This window comes from Oreochromis aureus, linkage group 7 (genome assembly GCF_013358895.1).
Source record: "Oreochromis aureus strain Israel breed Guangdong linkage group 7, ZZ_aureus, whole genome shotgun sequence".
Taxonomy (NCBI): Eukaryota; Metazoa; Chordata; class Actinopteri; order Cichliformes; family Cichlidae; genus Oreochromis; species Oreochromis aureus.
The window spans coordinates 37,289,712-37,308,775 of record NC_052948.1 but is presented as its reverse complement, the minus strand read 5'-3'; the positions used below and the strand labels follow the sequence as shown (position 1 = coordinate 37,308,775).

The 19,064-nt window shown below is 38.4% G+C and overlaps 1 protein-coding gene across 1 annotated transcript; it reads right to left on the bottom strand.

Annotated features, from left to right (window-relative positions):
* Nucleotides 1–311: 311 nt before the first annotated feature.
* Nucleotides 312–18,534, bottom strand: LOC116330822 (phospholipid-transporting ATPase ID-like). Its single transcript, XM_039615377.1, has 28 exons — nucleotides 18,301–18,534; nucleotides 16,238–16,322; nucleotides 15,955–16,010; nucleotides 15,600–15,713; nucleotides 15,341–15,439; nucleotides 15,132–15,193; nucleotides 14,952–15,024; nucleotides 14,784–14,854; nucleotides 14,592–14,674; nucleotides 12,554–12,712; nucleotides 11,696–11,784; nucleotides 11,387–11,580; nucleotides 11,102–11,310; nucleotides 10,961–11,004; nucleotides 10,706–10,871; nucleotides 10,192–10,380; nucleotides 9,819–9,934; nucleotides 9,565–9,729; nucleotides 9,242–9,353; nucleotides 9,004–9,109; nucleotides 8,203–8,353; nucleotides 7,165–7,348; nucleotides 6,847–7,070; nucleotides 4,647–4,730; nucleotides 3,189–3,434; nucleotides 2,776–2,914; nucleotides 2,393–2,523; nucleotides 312–2,281 (listed from the first exon to the last, which is right to left on the bottom strand). Exons 2-28 carry the CDS (start codon nucleotides 16,290–16,292, stop codon nucleotides 2,024–2,026), a joined length of 3,579 nt encoding a protein of 1,192 aa, XP_039471311.1. The 5' UTR covers nucleotides 16,293–16,322; nucleotides 18,301–18,534; the 3' UTR covers nucleotides 312–2,023.
* Nucleotides 18,535–19,064: the final 530 nt, after the last annotated feature.

Here is a 19,064-nt window from a genome sequence, read left to right as displayed (position 1 = left end):
ACTGCACGAGTTTGTATTTTTGCTTCTTCCCATCTTTCCTGCCATGTCACAAAAACTCTCTTATTGAAGTGAGAAATTCAGTCACAGGCAACACAATTTGTAGATTTTATTGTTCAAATGTGTTGCCTGGTGACCCCTGATCTTCAGCCTTTACAGGCTCTATTTCAAATGTTGTGAAAATGTGAACACACAGTTACAGAGACAACACTGACCCCTGGCTGTAATTAGAAGATGCTGAGTTTAAGCTAGTGCCTCAATCAAGAACCAAATGTTAAATGAACAAATAGATAATAAGGAAAAGAACAATAAAACAATGTTCAAATATCTTTATGTAAAAAGTTATTATAACTAAAAACAAAACAGTATAATAGATTTCAATTCAAATTAAATCACCAATTTATAATTTTTCAGATTAACATCTTGTGACCACTGACATTTCACCTGAGGAAAAAACATGCAGTAAACATAAGTAGTATAATAATCCAGTTTTTTCAATTCAGCGGGTGGCAAGTTTTAAAAATCAACAAAAAAAAAACCCAACACGAGACAGAAACCAAGAACAATGTCACAATTTTCTGTCTCTTTTAACTAATTTCAGGTTAACATTATAACATATTTTCAAACAGATCAAACATATAGCCTTCTTACCAAACCAACACTGACTCACTTAAGCCCTTTAAATCAATCATACCATATGATTCTTAATTAAAAAACAAAATCAACCGTTATCCAGTACTGTCCACATGTCTTGAGAACCGTTTTCTCTTAACTTTTTTGAAATGGTCTTGAGCAATAATTCCCCAGGCTTTCTAAGGTTCTTTCAAAGTTTGTCTTTATATATTGACTGCTTTTTCACCCATTCAGTCCTGTCCTCGCCCTGATGTTCAGATGAATGTTTTTGTTCTTTAAGCCAGTTAACACAGACCGATTAATTTTTAGAGTTTTAAAAAGCAAACCCAACTGAATGAAACTGAGCAAGTGAAGGACTAAAGAAGAAGTGACAGGTCAACCAACTATCTACCACACATGAACAGTACCTGAAAATCCTGAACTTAAGAAATAGGGGTGGGAAATCCACCAAAGACCTGACACAGACCTTCAGTTGATCCATCTGTTCACTAAAGGCTAATCAGAAATGTTCTCAGTGTAAGATTGGCTCTCAAGCAGCCTTTGTTAAGAAAGGAAAACAAGGGGAAAAGGCTAATCTATGCCATATTACTCAACTTAGTCAGTGACAACAGGTCTTATGGATTAATTAATCCAAATTTAATCAGTATCAGTATCACTAAGTGTCATCAATATGCACAGTGAAACCAGTAAAGAGGTCTACAGCCATCTGTAAAACACAGTAGATGTTCTGTGATGGTTTAGGGCTAGATTTTAACCAGTGCCAGTGGGAACCTTCGAGAATTGATGTAATTATGAACATAGAAAAGTACCGTCACATTTTGAGCCACCATTTCCAGTATGAAAATGATGTGAAACACACTGTCAGAGTATAAAAATAACAACAACAACAACAACAAAAACAATCATAGATTGGAGCACAGACCTAAGTAATACTGAAACAGTGTGGGATCATCTTGATGGAGAAGAAGGGCTTTGAATGTCCAGATTGGAGAACTATTCCTGAAGACGACTTAACTACAAGAAGGCTTGGTTAAGAGAGCTAAGGCAATGCTGAAGAACAAAGGTGGTCATACAGATATTGACTTTCGAGCTTGTTAGAAGTGTACAAACCTTTTGCTTTATAGAGTGTATTTCCATGTATTTGTGTTTAAGTTTAACACAAATTTTTAAAAAAAACTGTTGCACCTAGTTCCCATTTTGAGGATTGATGCAAGAGTTTTGCACAGTACTTTAAAACACCATGAATCTTTATACTGACTCAGTTTTGAGTGTAAAAGTTTGACCTAGAAAGCAGAATTTACCCTGGTTATCCTCTCATGACTGTTGATTCAGCTTCAGAATTATGAAATATATATGTATATCTGAAGTGTTTCAGTCCCTGCAAACTTCCAGGCTATGGGCTCTGTGACTCTGACTCCTCAGTAATAGTGCGGTAATGCTGTGGCTGATTTTGAACCATGGGAGAATCGGTGTGGTCAAACAGAGCTAGTCTTCTCATGTGTCCTTTCAGCAGGAATTTATGAGACATTACCAGAGCACCATAGCCCTGAGCGTGTGAGAAAGCATAGCCTGACCGCCTGGTGACTCGCTTTTTCAGTGTGCGACGAGGAGCAGGTGCTGGCAATGCCTCTTTTCGCGCCTTAGCTCTCACCTAGAAAGAAACAAGTTAGATGACTTTAATATTTATTTAGTTTTTTGCACAACATTACATCAGTTAACATCCTTATTTACGGCTTTAATGTCTGTCTAATATTTTCCTCACCTCGTCGTTGATGGTAGGGCGAAGCTGTATGAGAATGAAACGAAATGCTACCACAGGCAGGACACAGAGGAGCGAACTCAGGAATATGGTGAGCCATATGTTAGGCTGGTTCAAAGAGTTTCTTGCTGTGCCTGGAATCCAAACAAATATTGGACCAGCAATTAAAAACAAAGTAAAAGAATTGTTGTAAGTTACAGCATTAGAATCTGCATATGTAAGTGATAAACACTAAATCCCCCCCAAAAATTGGAATACATGGAAACGCTGACCTATTTACACTGTATCAATCAGCCAAATGTTAAAACGGAAATAACTTGACATGGTTTAATTTCACAAAAATCAAGTGGACCACACCAAGTAGCCTCCATGGCAGATCTACTTACCAGTGAAGGGGAAAGCAGACGTGAAGATCAAAAACATGCCGCTGCTGTACATGGTGAATGTGATGGCAAAGTAGATCGCAATACTTCCCCACACAAATAACTGGTTTATTGCTGTCCAGTAATAGGTGTCAAGAAACAGCTGAAAAATAGTGTTTTTAAAAGTGTTCAGTGACTGAGCTAAGTATAATTTTATACTGTGGTATGGGATACATACATATATAAATTAAAAAGGCAATCCTACAAATATAATGTTTACACATTTAAAAAGCTGTTCACTGATTTGTAGTGCAAACTAACAGAAACAGAGGACAAACAGTGTTGCAATGTCTCTGTCATTTTCTTTTATTGCAAAGCAAATATGTCATTGCCAAGCATGCTATAATGCTTCTGACAACAAGAGTTGTATTTCTTACCTGTGCGAACACCACAATAAGCAGGCAGGTCTGTGCCAGTAAAGCAAACGACTGATAGTCGGCAATGTCTTTTCCGTCATCTCTGACTGTGTCATGCATGGAAGCCCAGGGAATAAAGAAGAGGATTAAGGAACTGTAGCAGCTGTGTATCACACACCTCACAAAAGCTTTCTTATTGAAGTATTGGTTCTTCTGGCCTGGAGCGTAGAGCTGAGGGTGCTGTAAACTCCAGCGATCATTTACATCCTGCAGAAAACAAGGTTTCGAGAAAGAGATGAGAAAGCCTGGTTGATGCAGGCACTAGGATATGACATAAAAATTACACCTAAACATGGTGAATAATTTTCTGCTGCATATGTCACACAGTGGAAATTTGTGTGTTTTATGGTTAATGTTGTTTTGATCATAGTGTGTATTGGTGCATAGAGTACTGATTTTATTTGCATGGTTTTATTCTGATATTTACATTGCGTGGTTTTATCTTTGATATTTATATTGCATGTTTTAGTGTTGTTGCACAATATCCTTTTAATCCACTGTGGCGGACAATAGTAGGCACCTGTTGAAGTGTGGGCATGCCGTGAGGCAGCCTATTAACCACCAAACAAACTTGTTAGAGGAGAGGGTGAGCGCAAAGAGGAGGAAGGAAGAAACGCCTGCAAGCCAGCGCGGGCAAAGAAGGACCTGCTGCCTGATCGTGGAGTGCGACGGGTCATTCGCGACGGACCAGCCAGCATAACACAGCGACCCAGTCCTGACAGCAAGAAGAACGATAGTGGGAGGCGACGTGTGTAATCAACAGCAGGGCAGATGTGCACCTCTGCCTGCATCCGTGAATATCACTTTCCCCACTGTTCTGCGCCAGGTGCAGCTTTGCCAGGGGAGTGTTGCAGCAGCCGTGCTGACAACGTTAATGGTCAGTGTCTGTCTGTTTCAGGGCGGTGCTACGAGGGAGGCCACGTCTGCAGTAATCGAGAGCCCAAGTGTAGAGTGCAGCTGGGCTCCGTGGCGACTTGCCCATCAGGAAGAGACAGGGCCGAGACAGGAGCTTCCTCCTTGGTTTTCTGGCTGGTATGTTCTCTATCTCGGAAGAGGAATTCCTCTCCTGGTTTTAAAGATAAGGACCATTTGCCTGAGCGGGGTGGACAGTGGTATCACGGGACTGTGGGGGGGATTTCAGTGTGTGAGAAATGTTGTATTATTTTTTGGGAATAGTGTATATTTATTCCTGTCGGCAGGAATTTTAGCATACTGAGAATGTTTTTATTGCATAAGGGTCCTTTTAAAATTGTGTTTGTAATTCCGGTTTTCCTTCCTTCTTGGGAATAAATGGTGTATTTAAGACCTGCTTAGTCTCTGGGCCCTGAGCGCTGATTCACTTGCTCCCCTCGTCTTTGTATGTGAAAGAACTTTAAGGTGAGATGTTTAGACCTACCAGCCTTAGCTGGCTACACATACCTGTTCAAAGAGGCTCAAGCCGAGGACAGGAAGAGCTGTGTAAATTGTGTTGTAGAAGGTGATGAACATCTCGTCATACACAGTCTGTAGATAACCAGAATATGCATGAATGTAGCATTAAAGGAATTATATGAATTTACTTATATACATTTGTCCTGGAATTGTTGGTGAGGAACTGGTTTTCACTCTGAGATAGAGATAAATCATTCAAAAAAATCTCCCAGCACAAAAACTACAACAGTGTTTATATAAATAATTAACACACCATGACTGGCTACAGACAGTGGCGGTCCTAGCCTGTTTGGCGCCCTGGGCGAACACTCCCTCTGCCCCCCCCCCCCCTCCCCCACACACACACACACAAAACATATTAAGGATTGTACATTAACATAAAACTGTTGTACACACACACATATGAAGAGAAAGTATGCATAGTATACAAACGGCAAAATTGTTTGGAGTTTAGTCTGTTACTGTTGCTATTTTTACCATTTCTTCTTGGAGCAACTGTAACCCAGATAATTTCCTTAGGGATTAATAAAGTATTCTGATTCTGATTGTTTCAGGATGACCTGCCATTATCCAATGACACATCTGCTTACCTGTATCTTTTGCTTGTTTCTCTTCCTCTTCTTTTCTCTTTTTTCTAAACTGAGCACCTGATGGCTTTGAACTTTTCTTGTCCATCTTCCATTGGTTTTAATTTTGCACTCCAGTATGAACACCCATCCCTCAACCAGAGGATCGCCACAACATAACCTAACAGACCTACACCTTAGTTCACAGATTCACTTTGTCTAGGGTGTATTTCTGGGATTTCACACAACCCAGGATTCAAATCATGAATATACAATGGACTTGGATTTACAACATTATGAATGAAATGTGCTCTATTTGGAAGCAGCCCCCCCCCTTTCGACGGGTTGTGTGTGTGAGACTTTAAATCATCAAACTGTAAATTATAAATTATAAATTTTAAATTGTTATTGATCCCTTTACCCCGAGTCCTAAAGTGTATATTTATTTTGTTACTCTTCTTATATTTATTGTTTGTTTACTTGAACTGCTGTAACTGGAGCCTCGTCGTCTCGTCTCTCTATATACTGGACTGTATGTAGCGGAGATGACAATAAAGTTTACTTTGACTTCAGCAGCGCGCAGGCGCACCGAGGGCTCTCGCGCTCACTTTTCGTGTATAGAATTTCGAAAAAACATCGGTGCAAATTATAAGTCTGTATCATGATGTCTGGTGTTTTCGTGTTTGTTGGTTTGTTTTTATTTTGTTTTACTTTGCGAGTTGGTTATTAGATGCTGCTCCAGCCGGTCAGAGAATCCCCCGCCGCCCCGCCCTCTCCTCCCTGTGCCGCAAGCAGCAGGCGCACCTCGCAAACGGAGGGCGCCCTTACTCCCAGCAAATGGGCGATAGAAAACTAATCGGAGCTCATGCCATTCCCAATATGCGCTGGCTGACGTTGGGGCAGCATGAATACGAGCATTTTTTTTTTTTTTTTTTTTTGCCGATGCCCGTGATGCCGCCCCCCACCACGATGCCGCCCCGGGCAACCGCCCGTGTCGCCCGTATCTAAAACCGCTACTGGCTACAGAGTTTGCTTTTTGCTTGTGAAAAGTTTAGTTACAACTCTACGTTTATTTTATTTTATTTAAAATTCTCTCTATTTCTTTTGTTTTTGTGTTGTTTTGGGTAAGTTTATATTATATGCAAATGGCAAACTTCCAAGGCTGAAAAGAAAGCCAATGCAATAAAGGGACAAAAACTGTAGATCCTTGAAGCTGGCTCAAAAAAGTAAATTCCCATAGTCTACCTTATTAAAATGAATTAGAGCATGCATCCTCCTTCATGGCAACCATACAGGTTAGCCTGAGATAAAAATCACCCATTTAAATTATAGTCGGATAAATTATCAGTTTTGTCTGTGCAATGCAGCTATACAGTCCATGAATGCAGCTTGCTAAACAAGATGCTAGCATAAACTGATAACTGAGCACTCTAACCTGTCCAATACAGGGCTTCAGCAGCCAATCAGCAACTGACCGGTATATCCATGTTTTTCTGCAGGCTGGCTATATGGTCTTTTTGTTATTCTGCTCATTTTTGTTCCTTACTATATTTCCTTCTGTTTTCTCAAACTGCATATAAACATTTACATTTCACTGTACATTTACAATGCATATATCTCACCTGTGCTGAGAAACCGCAAAAGAAGGCGTACCAGAAATGCATAAGGGCAAAAGTGAAGTTCTTGTAAAAGAAATATCCAAGGAACTTGCACATGCGGATGTAGGACCAGCGGCCATGCACCAGCAGGAGGCGCTGAAGGTAACGGAACTGGGCAAAGGAAAAGTCACTGGAGAGGACTGCCTGCATGCCTTCCTGTCCACTGATACCTACACCAATATGAGCAGCTGACACACAGAAAAGGAAGAAATAAAATGGCCAGGATCAGTAACAGTAGCTACATATTTCCCAGCTGGTTAGTTGTAGTAAAAATACAGTTACCCTTTATCATGCTGACATCATTGGCTCCATCCCCAATAGCAAGAGTGATAGCCTGCTTGTATTTCTTGACCAGCTGAACCACTTGGGCCTTCTGCAAAGGAGTGACCCTGCAGCAAATCACTGTCTGACACATGCATGCTGTCCTCAGCAGCTCCAGCCTCAGGTTCTTCTCCAGTGCAAAGGCCTGATGATGAAGGGAAGAAAGGATTACAGTAGTGCAATGAGGTCATCTGCCAAGCCTCCCTGGCGCAACCTTATCACCTCAAAATGGCCACCAAAAAGAAAGTCTCTTAAGACAGGTAAATTTTAATAATCATATTAGTATACAAATATTAAATTCCAAAGTGTATATGTTTAATGCTATTTACATTTAAATTAAAATTCTATAAATTTCTCATTTTAATCACTTAAAAAAATTCTGTGAGTAGTTTTCAGATCTGGCTGACTGGTTTTAATTACTTGCACACTTCAGAATTGGTACAGTTTACTGCATTCTTAAACTACTGGTCTCAGAACACACACAAAAAAGCAGTGAATGTAACACGTTTGTCATCAGTGCTGCGACTGGCTAAAGCTGACCAAAGTTATGCTATTGGCAAGCTGAAGTACCAAGTAGAAGTACCAAGATGAGGTACTTCTGAGCTTGTGTCATTCTAGCAGCAGCACCCTGCTTGTGGCTGACTGTACAGGAGTACCCCCGCCACAACTCAGCCAATGTATCGCAACCTGTTCAGGATCAGGAACATAACCAGACAATTTCTTGGCCAGCATTTTGTCCTGATATGTCTCCAATAAACATGCCTCTAACATGCTATTGGATGTGTTTATCAGAGGCAGCCACAACCGATGATCCCTGCTCAGCTGCAGGCTGCACTCATCCAGGCATATCACATCCAGAATAAGTCATACCTCAAATTAAGCACTGCCTATACACATATAAAATCTATTTCAAACATTGGGTGATTAATACATGTATGCAAGCACAAGTGAGAAAGAAGAACACAAGAAACAATTCTTGTGGCTTCAGCAGCTTCTTACCAAACTGTGCCCATTTATAATTAGTCCATAATCTCCATCCACCTTCTCATCCTGCACAGTCTCCATTTTTTCAACCCAAAACAAGCCTCCACGGGATGTAGTCACAGATGGCTCCTCTGCTGCTTCTGGACACATTTTCCTTCGAGCATTCCTGAAAATATGTGGACAGAGGAAACTATTTTAAATATATTTTAAAAAACCTTAAAATCTTACAACTCTTAACCCATCTTCTTCTTTTTCTTCATTACTATTATTTTTATCTTATGTCCGATTTTTACGTAATTTATTTATTTATGTTAGAATTAGCTTATGATAGTTTAGTTAGAAAATAAGATGGTGACAGTTTCTATTATTTTATGGGCTATGTTTATTTGAAAGTACCGGTACAGTAACAAAAAGCTTCAAATATGTGCCAGTTTGTTCCTAATTAAATAATGGTCATAACTTTCTTAGTTATTTTAAGTATGTTTAAATTTCTAATACACTCACAGTAGCTCCTCTGTGGTCACTAGTAGGAAATATAAAGTCTGATTTTATTTTAATAAAAACAAGGATCTGTTGTTTTAGAACGGCAACAACTACCTATTTGCTTTACAGCTGTAGAAAAGTAACTAAAGGGCAGGGTTTTGTATACAGGAAAAGGAACACATTAAGGCTTGAATTTGTGATGAATGAGTTATTGGTCATGTTTTTCTAGTAAGTTTATTGAAGTTCATAGTGACAAATTATCTCACTAATTCATATGCTGAAACAGCCTCCGATTGGCAGAATACAATCATCATCTGGTTCTAACTGACTCACTGTAGCTCCTCTTTGACTCCTTCAGCAGTGTTTGCTGAAACAAAGAAGACATCCTTCATCTCCTCTCTTAGCATGTTACAGGAATAACCAATGTTTTCTGCTGTCTCTGTTGAAGAAAAAAAAAAATCTCAGTCACTGTGGTGTAATACATTTTTTTAACTGTATATCATATGGCAGTATTGTTTATCCATTTTGAAATGAGTGGTTTGAATAGATGACACAGTATGTTGACACTGACCTTGCTTATCTCCAGTTAACACCCAGATTTTGATGTCAGCTTTAGCCAGTTGCTCAATGGTCTGTGGCACACCGTCTTGCAACTTGTCCTCCACAGCTGTCGCCCCCAACAACTAAAGCCACAAATGTAGTTATCATTTAAACTGATGCTGAAAGCAATGAAGCCATCCTTTGCATTTATCACAAATGATAGTTAAAGAATGCGCATTTAACTGTAACTCTAGTGGAAAATCAAGTATCAATTCTGCCAAAGTGCTCACAGGCAATCAACCAGCAAACTGTTGTCGGTCTATCTAGCAACATGGAAAGGGTTTTTGGACTAACCATCATATCTTTTTCTATCTCTTCAGAAAGTTCATCAAGTTTTTCTTCACGTCCCTCCATGGCGATGCTGGCCTCATGGTGGCGCTGTGTCCAATCTTTCATGTAGCTCTCATCTAAATCCTTGTAGGCCAAAGCCAGTGTACGGAGGCCATCACCTGCATACTCCTATTTTTGTTTGATAACTGAAATTAATTAAAAAAATAATACTATTGACTTTAGCTTCAAGCTGCTGGTATAAGCTATGGATCGCTCACATTGAGGTGATTTGTGGTCAACTTCATCAGTTTGTTACAGGAGGGGTCCAGTCTTTCCAAGATGATGGTGTCCGCACCTTTGCAGTATAGACTCAACTTCCCCTCTGGGCTACGCACTGTAAATGACACGGAAAGTTACAATTATGCTATTCAGAAATGTATCACAGGTAGGTACCGAGCAGCTGGCCCTAGGTTATAAAATAAAAAGTTGAATGGAAAGACGATATTTTTAAATTATATTTTTAATTAGATTATTATGTAAATAGATCTTTAATCAGAAAATTAATAAAATATTAAAGAAAATTATCAAATATCTTCTCTGTGATAAAAAGAAAGTTTAGAAATTAAACATCTTGCTGCCCCTTTATCTCACCTATCACTGACATCCTCTTCCTCACATTATTGAAGTCCAGAACAGCCAGAAGTTCATAGATGACTTGTTTGCCCATCTCTACGACTGTGATGGTCTCTGGTGTGCGTGATCGGAACACAAATCCAAAGTTTCTTGCAGCAGTTACCAGAGCGCCTTCATCAGGTGACTGAGCCTGATAATTAAGCTCTCCTGCCACATAAACATTACATGATATTAGTGTAGTGGTAACTGAAAATGTGAAAATTGTGCATTTGAGGACTATAAAAGTCAATTTGTTTGGTTTGGTTTTGTTTTTTTATATGCCCTACATATATAATGGAGAACTTATCCTTAAATAGTAATAGTGGCGATTAAAAGAAAAAAGAAAAACAGTCACTCTGTAGTATTCCAGACTAGGCTCTATTAAAAAAAAAACATATTTAATTATCAAGACATTTGCTGCAAAGCAGTTCTGCTATCAACTGCTTTTAAAGAGTTTTATTAAATAAAAGATGTCTTTAAGGGGACCCCTCACCCTCTTTCTTTTCCTCAGGCATGACAGTGTGACACAGGGATAGCAAGCGGAAGAACTCCTGAGTCTCAGGGTTTCCACTTCTCACCATCTCCACCAGACTGTGGTCATGAAAGCTGAACTTTGGATCTGCCAGATTGTTCCAGGAGAAATCCACTCTCTCTGTCCTCTGCAGGAAAAGCCAAAAGCAACAAAGTTGGATCAATACTTCCTTTAAACAAAGTTCACAAACAGGGTAATCATGCAGTTTCCTCTCACCTCTGTAATTTCCACTCTTTGTCCAGAGAAGTCATAGAGGTCCCCTTAATAGAAGATAAATGTACCGTAAAAATCAGTTTTTCAACCAGTGCTTGTGTTTCCGTTTGGCTCACTAATTTTTACACAAGCAAAGCTGCTCACCATAAGCTTTTCCATTAATGGAGCACTTGTTGAAAGTCATGATGTTCTGTGTCAGAGTGCCAGTCTTGTCACTGAAGATGTATTTAATCTGGCCGAGCTCCTCATTGAGTGTGGTGGTTCTTGCCTGAGCTGGAGTATCATTCTTAGGATAGTACATCTTCCTGTCCCAGTCTATGAAGAAGCTGTTTCCCAGACGAATGACTTCCACGCTAAATTTGTAACACAAATTGGTCAGTTGGTCAAAACATGAAACAATTGTCAAGGTTTTTCTGTACTGAAACTTACCTGACGTAGAGAGAAATTGGTACCACTGTGTTAAGAACGATGACATAAGACCAGAAGGTGAGGAACGATGAGAGATGAGCATCAATGCCCGCTTCACGAGGAAGAAACACAGTGAACAAAGAGCCCTCGTTTGCTTCCCAGAATGCATTTAAAATGGCCATAATGGAGCACATAAATGCCAGGAAACCGAAGATCTGATTGAGTGAAGAGATCACAAATCTGCATGTGAGTAATTAATGTTTTTATGAACGTAATATATTATTATGAGTCATCTTTAAAACATTTATAGATACATGTGTATAAACTCACACACAGCACAAGGATATTCATCAGGTTATCAATGCTGGTCCGTTTGAATACTGACTTTCCGCTGTTCTGCATCAGCTTAGTGTCAGGACCTGTAGAGGTTCATGTTGTCATGTTGAGACACACTGACAATACTGGTGTTACAGTTACAGTTTTTAGAAGGTTTACAGACTGTTTAGTAGTAGGAGAAAGTAGTAAAAGAAAAAAATACAGGGTTTTTTTTGCTTTTACACAACACACTGTAGTAGACTTTAGTACAAGGAAGAGACCCTCGCCTCTATAATAGAAACTGTGAAACCTCTAACAAATGTGTGAATTTGGTTGAAGTTGATTCTCAGAAAGAGTTTTTGTGAGTCCCATAATATCCTGTACCTCAAAAAGAGATATGGCAATTGATAGATGTATTCCCAAATTATTTCTGGACAAAACAGTAACTGAGATGGCAGTTAGTGCGACACGTTAAAGCTGATTCTTCTATAGTCCGATTGGTTAGAAGGAAGATTCAGAGGTTAAATTCCTTCCAAATTAAATTCCTAATTTAGCTAATAAATTGTGCTAAAAAAAATTGCAACAATAAAATAGTATTTTATATACGTCCACTACAACTGGTTTTACAATGCAGGTAGATATAAATAGTTAGGCTATTTCACTTTCAAAAGCTGGACACTTTAACAAGTCTAATGGGTAACACATGCACCCTTTGGATACCTTCGCACACTTTACTCAAGAGGCCCATCCATCCTCTACTTTACTGTGTGTATTTACATTATTATCAGAGTAAATCATAAAGGTTAAATCCAAAAAGAATCTTGTCCATTGCAAACTGTACACAACTGCAGTACTAGTAGCCAGCTAGCATACCTCCAAAAATTACCAGACCGAAGCACCACTCAGTGTTCCTGAGAGTGCAGCCTCTGAGCAGCATTTTGTCATTGTCCAAAGCATAGATGTTATCGTTCACCGTCAGGGTCCCTTTGAACTTGTCGAGACGGTTGTTGGGAGGTTCACATCGCACTTCACCTGAGAAACAGAGGTGTCAGCAACAGATTTTTAATTAAAGTTCCCAGTTTTCAAGGGAATAAGCTCGTGTATAGCTCCACTTCCTCAAACCTAGCTGCAGAATACAGAATACAATTCAAATTCAATGTGACAATCTTTTAAGTTCTCTAACATATTTTTGGGGTCATTTTGAATGTGATGGGAGCAACTTGCATGCGCCTCATAGGGGAGGAAAAAGTGTGACATACTAGCCAGGGCACCAATGGTGGGAAAGGCCCTTGCAAGCCTGGAATGAAATGTTTGCTTTAGTTTGAATTTCTTCCTTTTATTTCTGTTGTAATTCATTTGCCTGGTCAAAAAGATCCACCCCTTCTTCTTTACAGCACAGTCGGTTACTGTTAAAGGACACTGTGAGTGATAGCTTTCCTCAGAAAAGTATATTTAGAGTATCAAGAAAGAAATAAAAGAATGAATAAGGAGAGAATAAGGAGAGAAGTCAGCATTTATTTAAAAAAAAGGTGAGCTGGTAAGCAAGATAAACTACACTCAAACTATTCTACTTTGAAGCCATGCAGTATGAGGTTTAGCATCCTGCTAAAATATGCAAAGCCTATCATTTGAAAAAGACACAATCTGGATGGGATGTTGCATTAAAACCTGGTTATACCTTTTATCCTCAGTCGTGCCTTTCCAAATGTGCAGCTGCCAATTTCCCATCCACTAATGTACCTCTATACGACTCGATACAGTATGCAGTAATTGTAATTGCTGCTGAACAAGCACTCTCCTCTTTAATACAGAAGATGGGGCTTTATTTTTCAAACGTAACTTGAAATTTCAATTAAATTTGGCCACAGAAAAAGCAATTTCTGAAAATGTTCCTGAGCTCGTGCAGTGATTTCATTGACAGAACCATGCCTGATTTTAATGCAGTGCTATTAACATTAGTTAATATTCATGAAATTGTAAAACGTCTCAATTTAAAAATGTGATGTTTTTATTCTGTCTCGCGGGTATTTCTGAGGTATGTTATAAGTTTGTTATATGACAGGTAATAGTCATTGTTCTGAAAGAAATTGTATCAACGTGTCAGTAAATATGTTTATTCCTGATCTTCTCATGGCAAAGCCTGCCATCTAGTGGGTTAACAGGGGAAGCACCATGTAAAAGCACAAGCGGGAGTTTTTCTCCCAGTGTTCGACAGGGAAGGTCCATTTCTCCGTGTCTCTGACAATTCCTGCATCTATTGCTCTTGAAAAGGCATAATCTGTAAGTGTGGCAAAATTGATTGATTGATCTCACTTATTAGTACCTTGTTCAGTGAAGGGATGACTTTCTTTTGTGTTTAAAAAGTTTGTTACATTACTAGTGTAAGCTAGCTGTTGGTGCTTTGTTTAGCCTGTTAGCATGAAACATACCAGCGTATGGTGTTAGCTGTATTTCTTGACATGCAATGCCAGTGTATTGTCGATGTTGAGCTTGTGTAGTGACTGTTTACTCATGACAACAATGTTGACTGTACCATTTGTGTATTTGTATGGAGACTAAATACACTGTACTCTATTTCTGTTATTACAGTTTTACAAAAGAATGAAAGAATTTATAAATGGCGCAAATCAGTAAAGCTCTGAAGAATGTGACACAGTCTCCTGAGTCTTCACTGAAGCCATTTAATGTTTAGCTTTCTGCACAAGTCGGATAGAGACATTCAGCTGAGGGCAGAAGAGTTTTGTTGCATCATGATAATGCATATCATTGTATTGTTTTGCACACTGTCATCACTTTATTGAAATTGGGATTTTATAGACATAGCCTCAAAAACATTATTCACAGGACTGTACTGTAAAATTTTCATTCAAGACAATTTTTTTCTGTTGTTTCTGTTTCTGTATCTTCTCACCATTAAAGGCAGCCAATGCCTCAATGTTGTCTCCCAACTCTCCGGTTACAGTCAGAGCCTGTTTTACCTTCAGATTAGTTTCTCTGGGGGAGACCAAGAGGACATGAAAAAGGTAAGGGAAATGTAAGGCATTGTTAGAAATTAGCCATTATGCTAACATACACAGGCTTTTGCACAGTACTCCACACTCACCCGTCTAATTCAGCTGTTTCCACATAAACTAAATTAAGGGGCTCACTGCTAGACAGCAACAGAAGGTCTGCCTAATGAAAGCAATAAGTATAGTCCAGTAGATTGAAACTTTTGAATTTAATTGTTTTCACTTGCTTTAAATCTTTACTATAGCCTCCCCAAACTTACTGTGACAAACTCATTATTCTCCAGTTTGACTATGTCCCCAACCTGAACATTCATCCATTTTTCATTTTTTAGTCTGTCGGGAAAAGGAACAAAGACATAAAACACAGAAATGAATCCAAAACTGCATCATTCTTCACACAAAAGTTGTTCTTTTTTTCATTTGGGTTTCCAAAGACTTACTGGCCATCCATGAGGATGTCCACCTTTCGGTTATTCACTTGTCTGTCACATTTGTGTCTGTTCTGCTCAGTTGATACAAGAGAAAACATTGTTTGCTTACAAATCTGATTTTAGTTCCTTATTTTTTCTCTTTCCTAATACTGAGTGAGATTCTCTTTTAGTTAAATACGATTTCAATTCTGTTTCCAATTTTTATAATTTCTGCTTACTATGTCATCATTGGCATCCTTGACTGCCGATATAGACAGCACAAAAACCAAAGGGACGGCTGTGGTGAACCATGACAAAGAGGAGATTTGTGGGATTAACTGTGGACACACACACAAAGACACACACTATTTTAGTACAATGATCATTTAGCTTGATCATCTGCAAGCTAAATAAACTTAAATTGCATTACGCATGGACATTTTACTGACAATGTTTCCACAATGTGCAGAAATGGTTCTACACTTTCTGTAGAGATACCTGAAGGATAAGGAGGAAGAGGAAGTAGGCATTAGCCAGTCTTCTGAACTGCTCAAATAAATTAAGCGGCAGGAAGGTGAAGATGTTGTATTTGGAGGTCCTGATGGCATTGTTCTAAAGTAGAGGAAATTTCCAGATATTAGTCTCTGAGATGTATGTAATTTTCATAACCAAATAACCAAAAAAATAAAAAAAACCTCAAAGACACATTTGTGATTGACAGTATTTAAATATGTCTGTAAATATTACAGTGAAGTAGCAATCTATGCTTTTGATCTCAGTACGACTTTCAAACAATCTCCTATATCCATGGTATTTAATGAATATTCATAATAAGATTTGTTTTTATACTTACAGCATAGCCATGAGATAAATTGAAAGGTCTGTCATTAGCTTTTAAGCGTCTCTCCTCTGTGAAAATAAAAGACGGAGGGCGAGAGTTTACAATAAGTTAAAGGAGCGCTACGGAAAAAAAAAAATCTACTCTAAAAAAATGTTTACTCCAATTCCTACTTACAACTTAAATTTACAAAAGTTTCAAAACCCAGTAGTCCAGGAATATTATCAAACAAGAAAACCCTGATAAACATAACAGTTATTCAGCCCATAGTAGAAAGTCTGCATGCATCAGAGCTTACCTTCGCTTTTCCCTTTTCCACGTACCCGGTTAAAGCGTGACACTACAGATCCCATCTTTATGTCAGTATTTCCATGTTTTACAACCTAGGGAAAGCATGCATGTGTTTTTATGACAGTGACCTATGTAGCGAGGCAAAGAGTCATTCCTTTGTGGCTTACATATATCGAAAAAGCAAATGAAAAGAGAAACTGTTGCAAAAGCAAGAGGGAATCAGTTAATACATGGAAGGTCATGTTTGAGTAGAATTGTGATTCACTGTAAAAAAAAAAAAAAATGTATGTAAATATTTAACAATTAATAGGATTTAAGGATTAATAGAAAAAAGTACAGGTGGTCAACATGTAGGCAACACTTGGCATAACAGACTCCTGAAAGTGAGATGGAAATAAAAATGAAAAAAAAAAAAAAACACTTAAAAGCTCTGACAGCATCTTAAAAAAGCTTAAAGTTTTACATGCAATCTGTTCAATTCATTATTTTATTTTTTTAATATATTGGGTGAATATAGCCGCTGACTGATGACAGACACTGTTCTTTCACCAAAACAGCACAGTGCTGATGGTGGTAGTAATCAACTACCATCATCTACATACTATATCTATCTATCTATACTTTATTTATTACTACTAAATATAACTATATAGATATAGGGTAAATAGATTTGAAAATTAGACAGAGTAAATACAAAATACAATTTTTAAAATGATGACCCTTCCCAGGAGTGGCCAGTCTAGCAAAATTCCTTAGAGATTGCATGAAGCCACAGACGAATCCAGAAAAATACATTTAAGAGCTGCAGGCCTGACTTGCTTCAGTTAAGGTCAATGTTCAAGATTCAACAATAAGAGACTGGACAAAAATGGCGTCTATGGTAGAGCTCCAAGGTTAAAACCATTGCTGACCAAAAACAACACAAAGACTTGTCTCAAACCTGCCAAAAAACATCTTGATAATCTTCAAGACTTTTGGGAAAACATTCAGTGGACTTACTTGAAAAATATATCCTGTTACATCTGGCATAAAACTAACAAAGCATTTCATAAAAAGAACATCACACCAACAGTCACATATTGCTGTGGTAGTAGCATGATGGTCTGGGGCTGCTTTTGCTGTTATCTAGGCTGCTGAACCTGGACAAGTTGCTGTAACAGATGGAAGTATTAATTCTGCATTATACTAGAAAAAAATGTTTGTGCCATGAAGTTCAAGCACACTCAAAAACACACCAGCATGAATGAATTAAAACAATGCTGTAAAGACGAGTGGGCCAGAATTCCTCCCCAGCCACGTGAAAGACTCATTCTCAGATATTACAAATGCTTGATTGCAGTTCTTGCTGACAAGGGTGGCACAACCTGGTGTTATGATTAGGGGGCAATTACCTTTTCCACATAGGCTAGCTTACCTTAATGAAAATAATCATCATTTAAAAACTGCATTTACATTCTCAGTTATCTTAGTCTAACATAAAAAATTATTCTGTGACAAATGTGCAAGAAAAAAGAAGTTAAGAAGGCGGCAAATACATTTCACTGCGCTGTACACCCACTCTCCAGACTTTATTTGTGTTACCAAGCTATAAAGACATAAAACCACTCCCGTTTTAATCATTTCTGCCAGTCAACCAGGCTTGTTCATCACCTTTAAGTCTCCATTATAACATACAAGTACTGCTTGTGTTTTTCATCATGTTTTCTTTTTGCAAAGTAAAGTTCTGAATAGAAACAGTGAGAATAGGAAATGTTGACAGTGTAATCAATAGCAATTTAAAAATAATGAAGTGAGTCTGAGGTTAGACAATAACCTCTAATGCTACCTAATAAATTTATGGAATCTTCAAGCATAAAAAGAAGCCAATAAATTTTGTTAAGTTTATTGGCTTGTTTTTCGTTAAGACTGATTTAATATTAAATATTAATAATATTAAATAACTGTTGTGAATCTGACCTATCTAGGTCAAACTTCAAGAGTTCAAATTGTGAGCTTGTTTGTGAAAATTATTCATGACATTCAGGATATCAAACACACTTCTACGGTCTGAAATGTAAATCAGCCACATACCTCAACAAAATTATGATTTCCTCTGTCCTCAAAGTCCTGCTCACACACAAGCACAGGCTGGAAAAAAAGAGGTTTTTAAGATTTTAAAGTTTCCTTTTATTTCTGCCTTTGATAAAGTTAACCCACGCTAGGTACCAATCCAGGTACCAAGTGGTGGGAGAGGTGCCTACAGTAGAGCTTTCAGGTTCATCCAGGAAGAACTGGGCTGTGATGCCCCTCCACCTAGCAACTCAGGGCTTGTTTGAACAGTGCAGTGATCTTTGGACCTGGATGGCGACTCAGTGTAGGATGTAGGTGCGGTAAAACAGCAATAACTGGGAAGAAGTTCAGCCAATCAGAGGTAGCATTACGGTTGTGACCTGGGCGGTCAGGTATGTAACACACCCCGTGACAGATGCGCATGCTCAAATTGAGCAGTTGACTTAAATTCAGGTCACGTTTTGACTCATTCATAAGCATAAAAAAATAATGCATTGTTATACTGATTGTCACCAAATATGGAGCTTGCTGACATTTAACAGTCTGATCTCAAAATAATGGAAAGGCATATCATAGATAAGTTATTGTATTTGTCAAGATTAAAAGAAAGGCTGTGAGGAAAGAGAAAATCTGATCTGTAACCCATTAGAATTTAATAACTGTTGGAGCATAATACAGAATTTGCAGTAATGAGAGTAAAACTGAAGGGCCAGTTCTTTGATAGCGGCCATTAGCTGGTCCAATGTGGTCTAAACTTATGCATACAGTGAATAAAGTAAACTGTG

Excerpts from the sequence above, each read along its gene's own strand:
- LOC116330822 (XM_039615377.1), bottom strand. The coding sequence starts at position 16,292 with ATGGGATCTGTAGTGTCACGCTTTAACCGGGTACGTGGAAAAGGGAAA. Across the intron at positions 8,354-9,003 it reads GGAGTCAAAGAGGAGCTACA|GAATGCTCGAAGGAAAATGT; the intron begins GTGAGTCAGTTA and ends ACATATTTTCAG. Across the intron at positions 7,071-7,164 it reads TGATGTCAGCATGATAAAGG|CTGCTCATATTGGTGTAGGT; the intron begins GTAACTGTATTT and ends TCTGTGTGTCAG.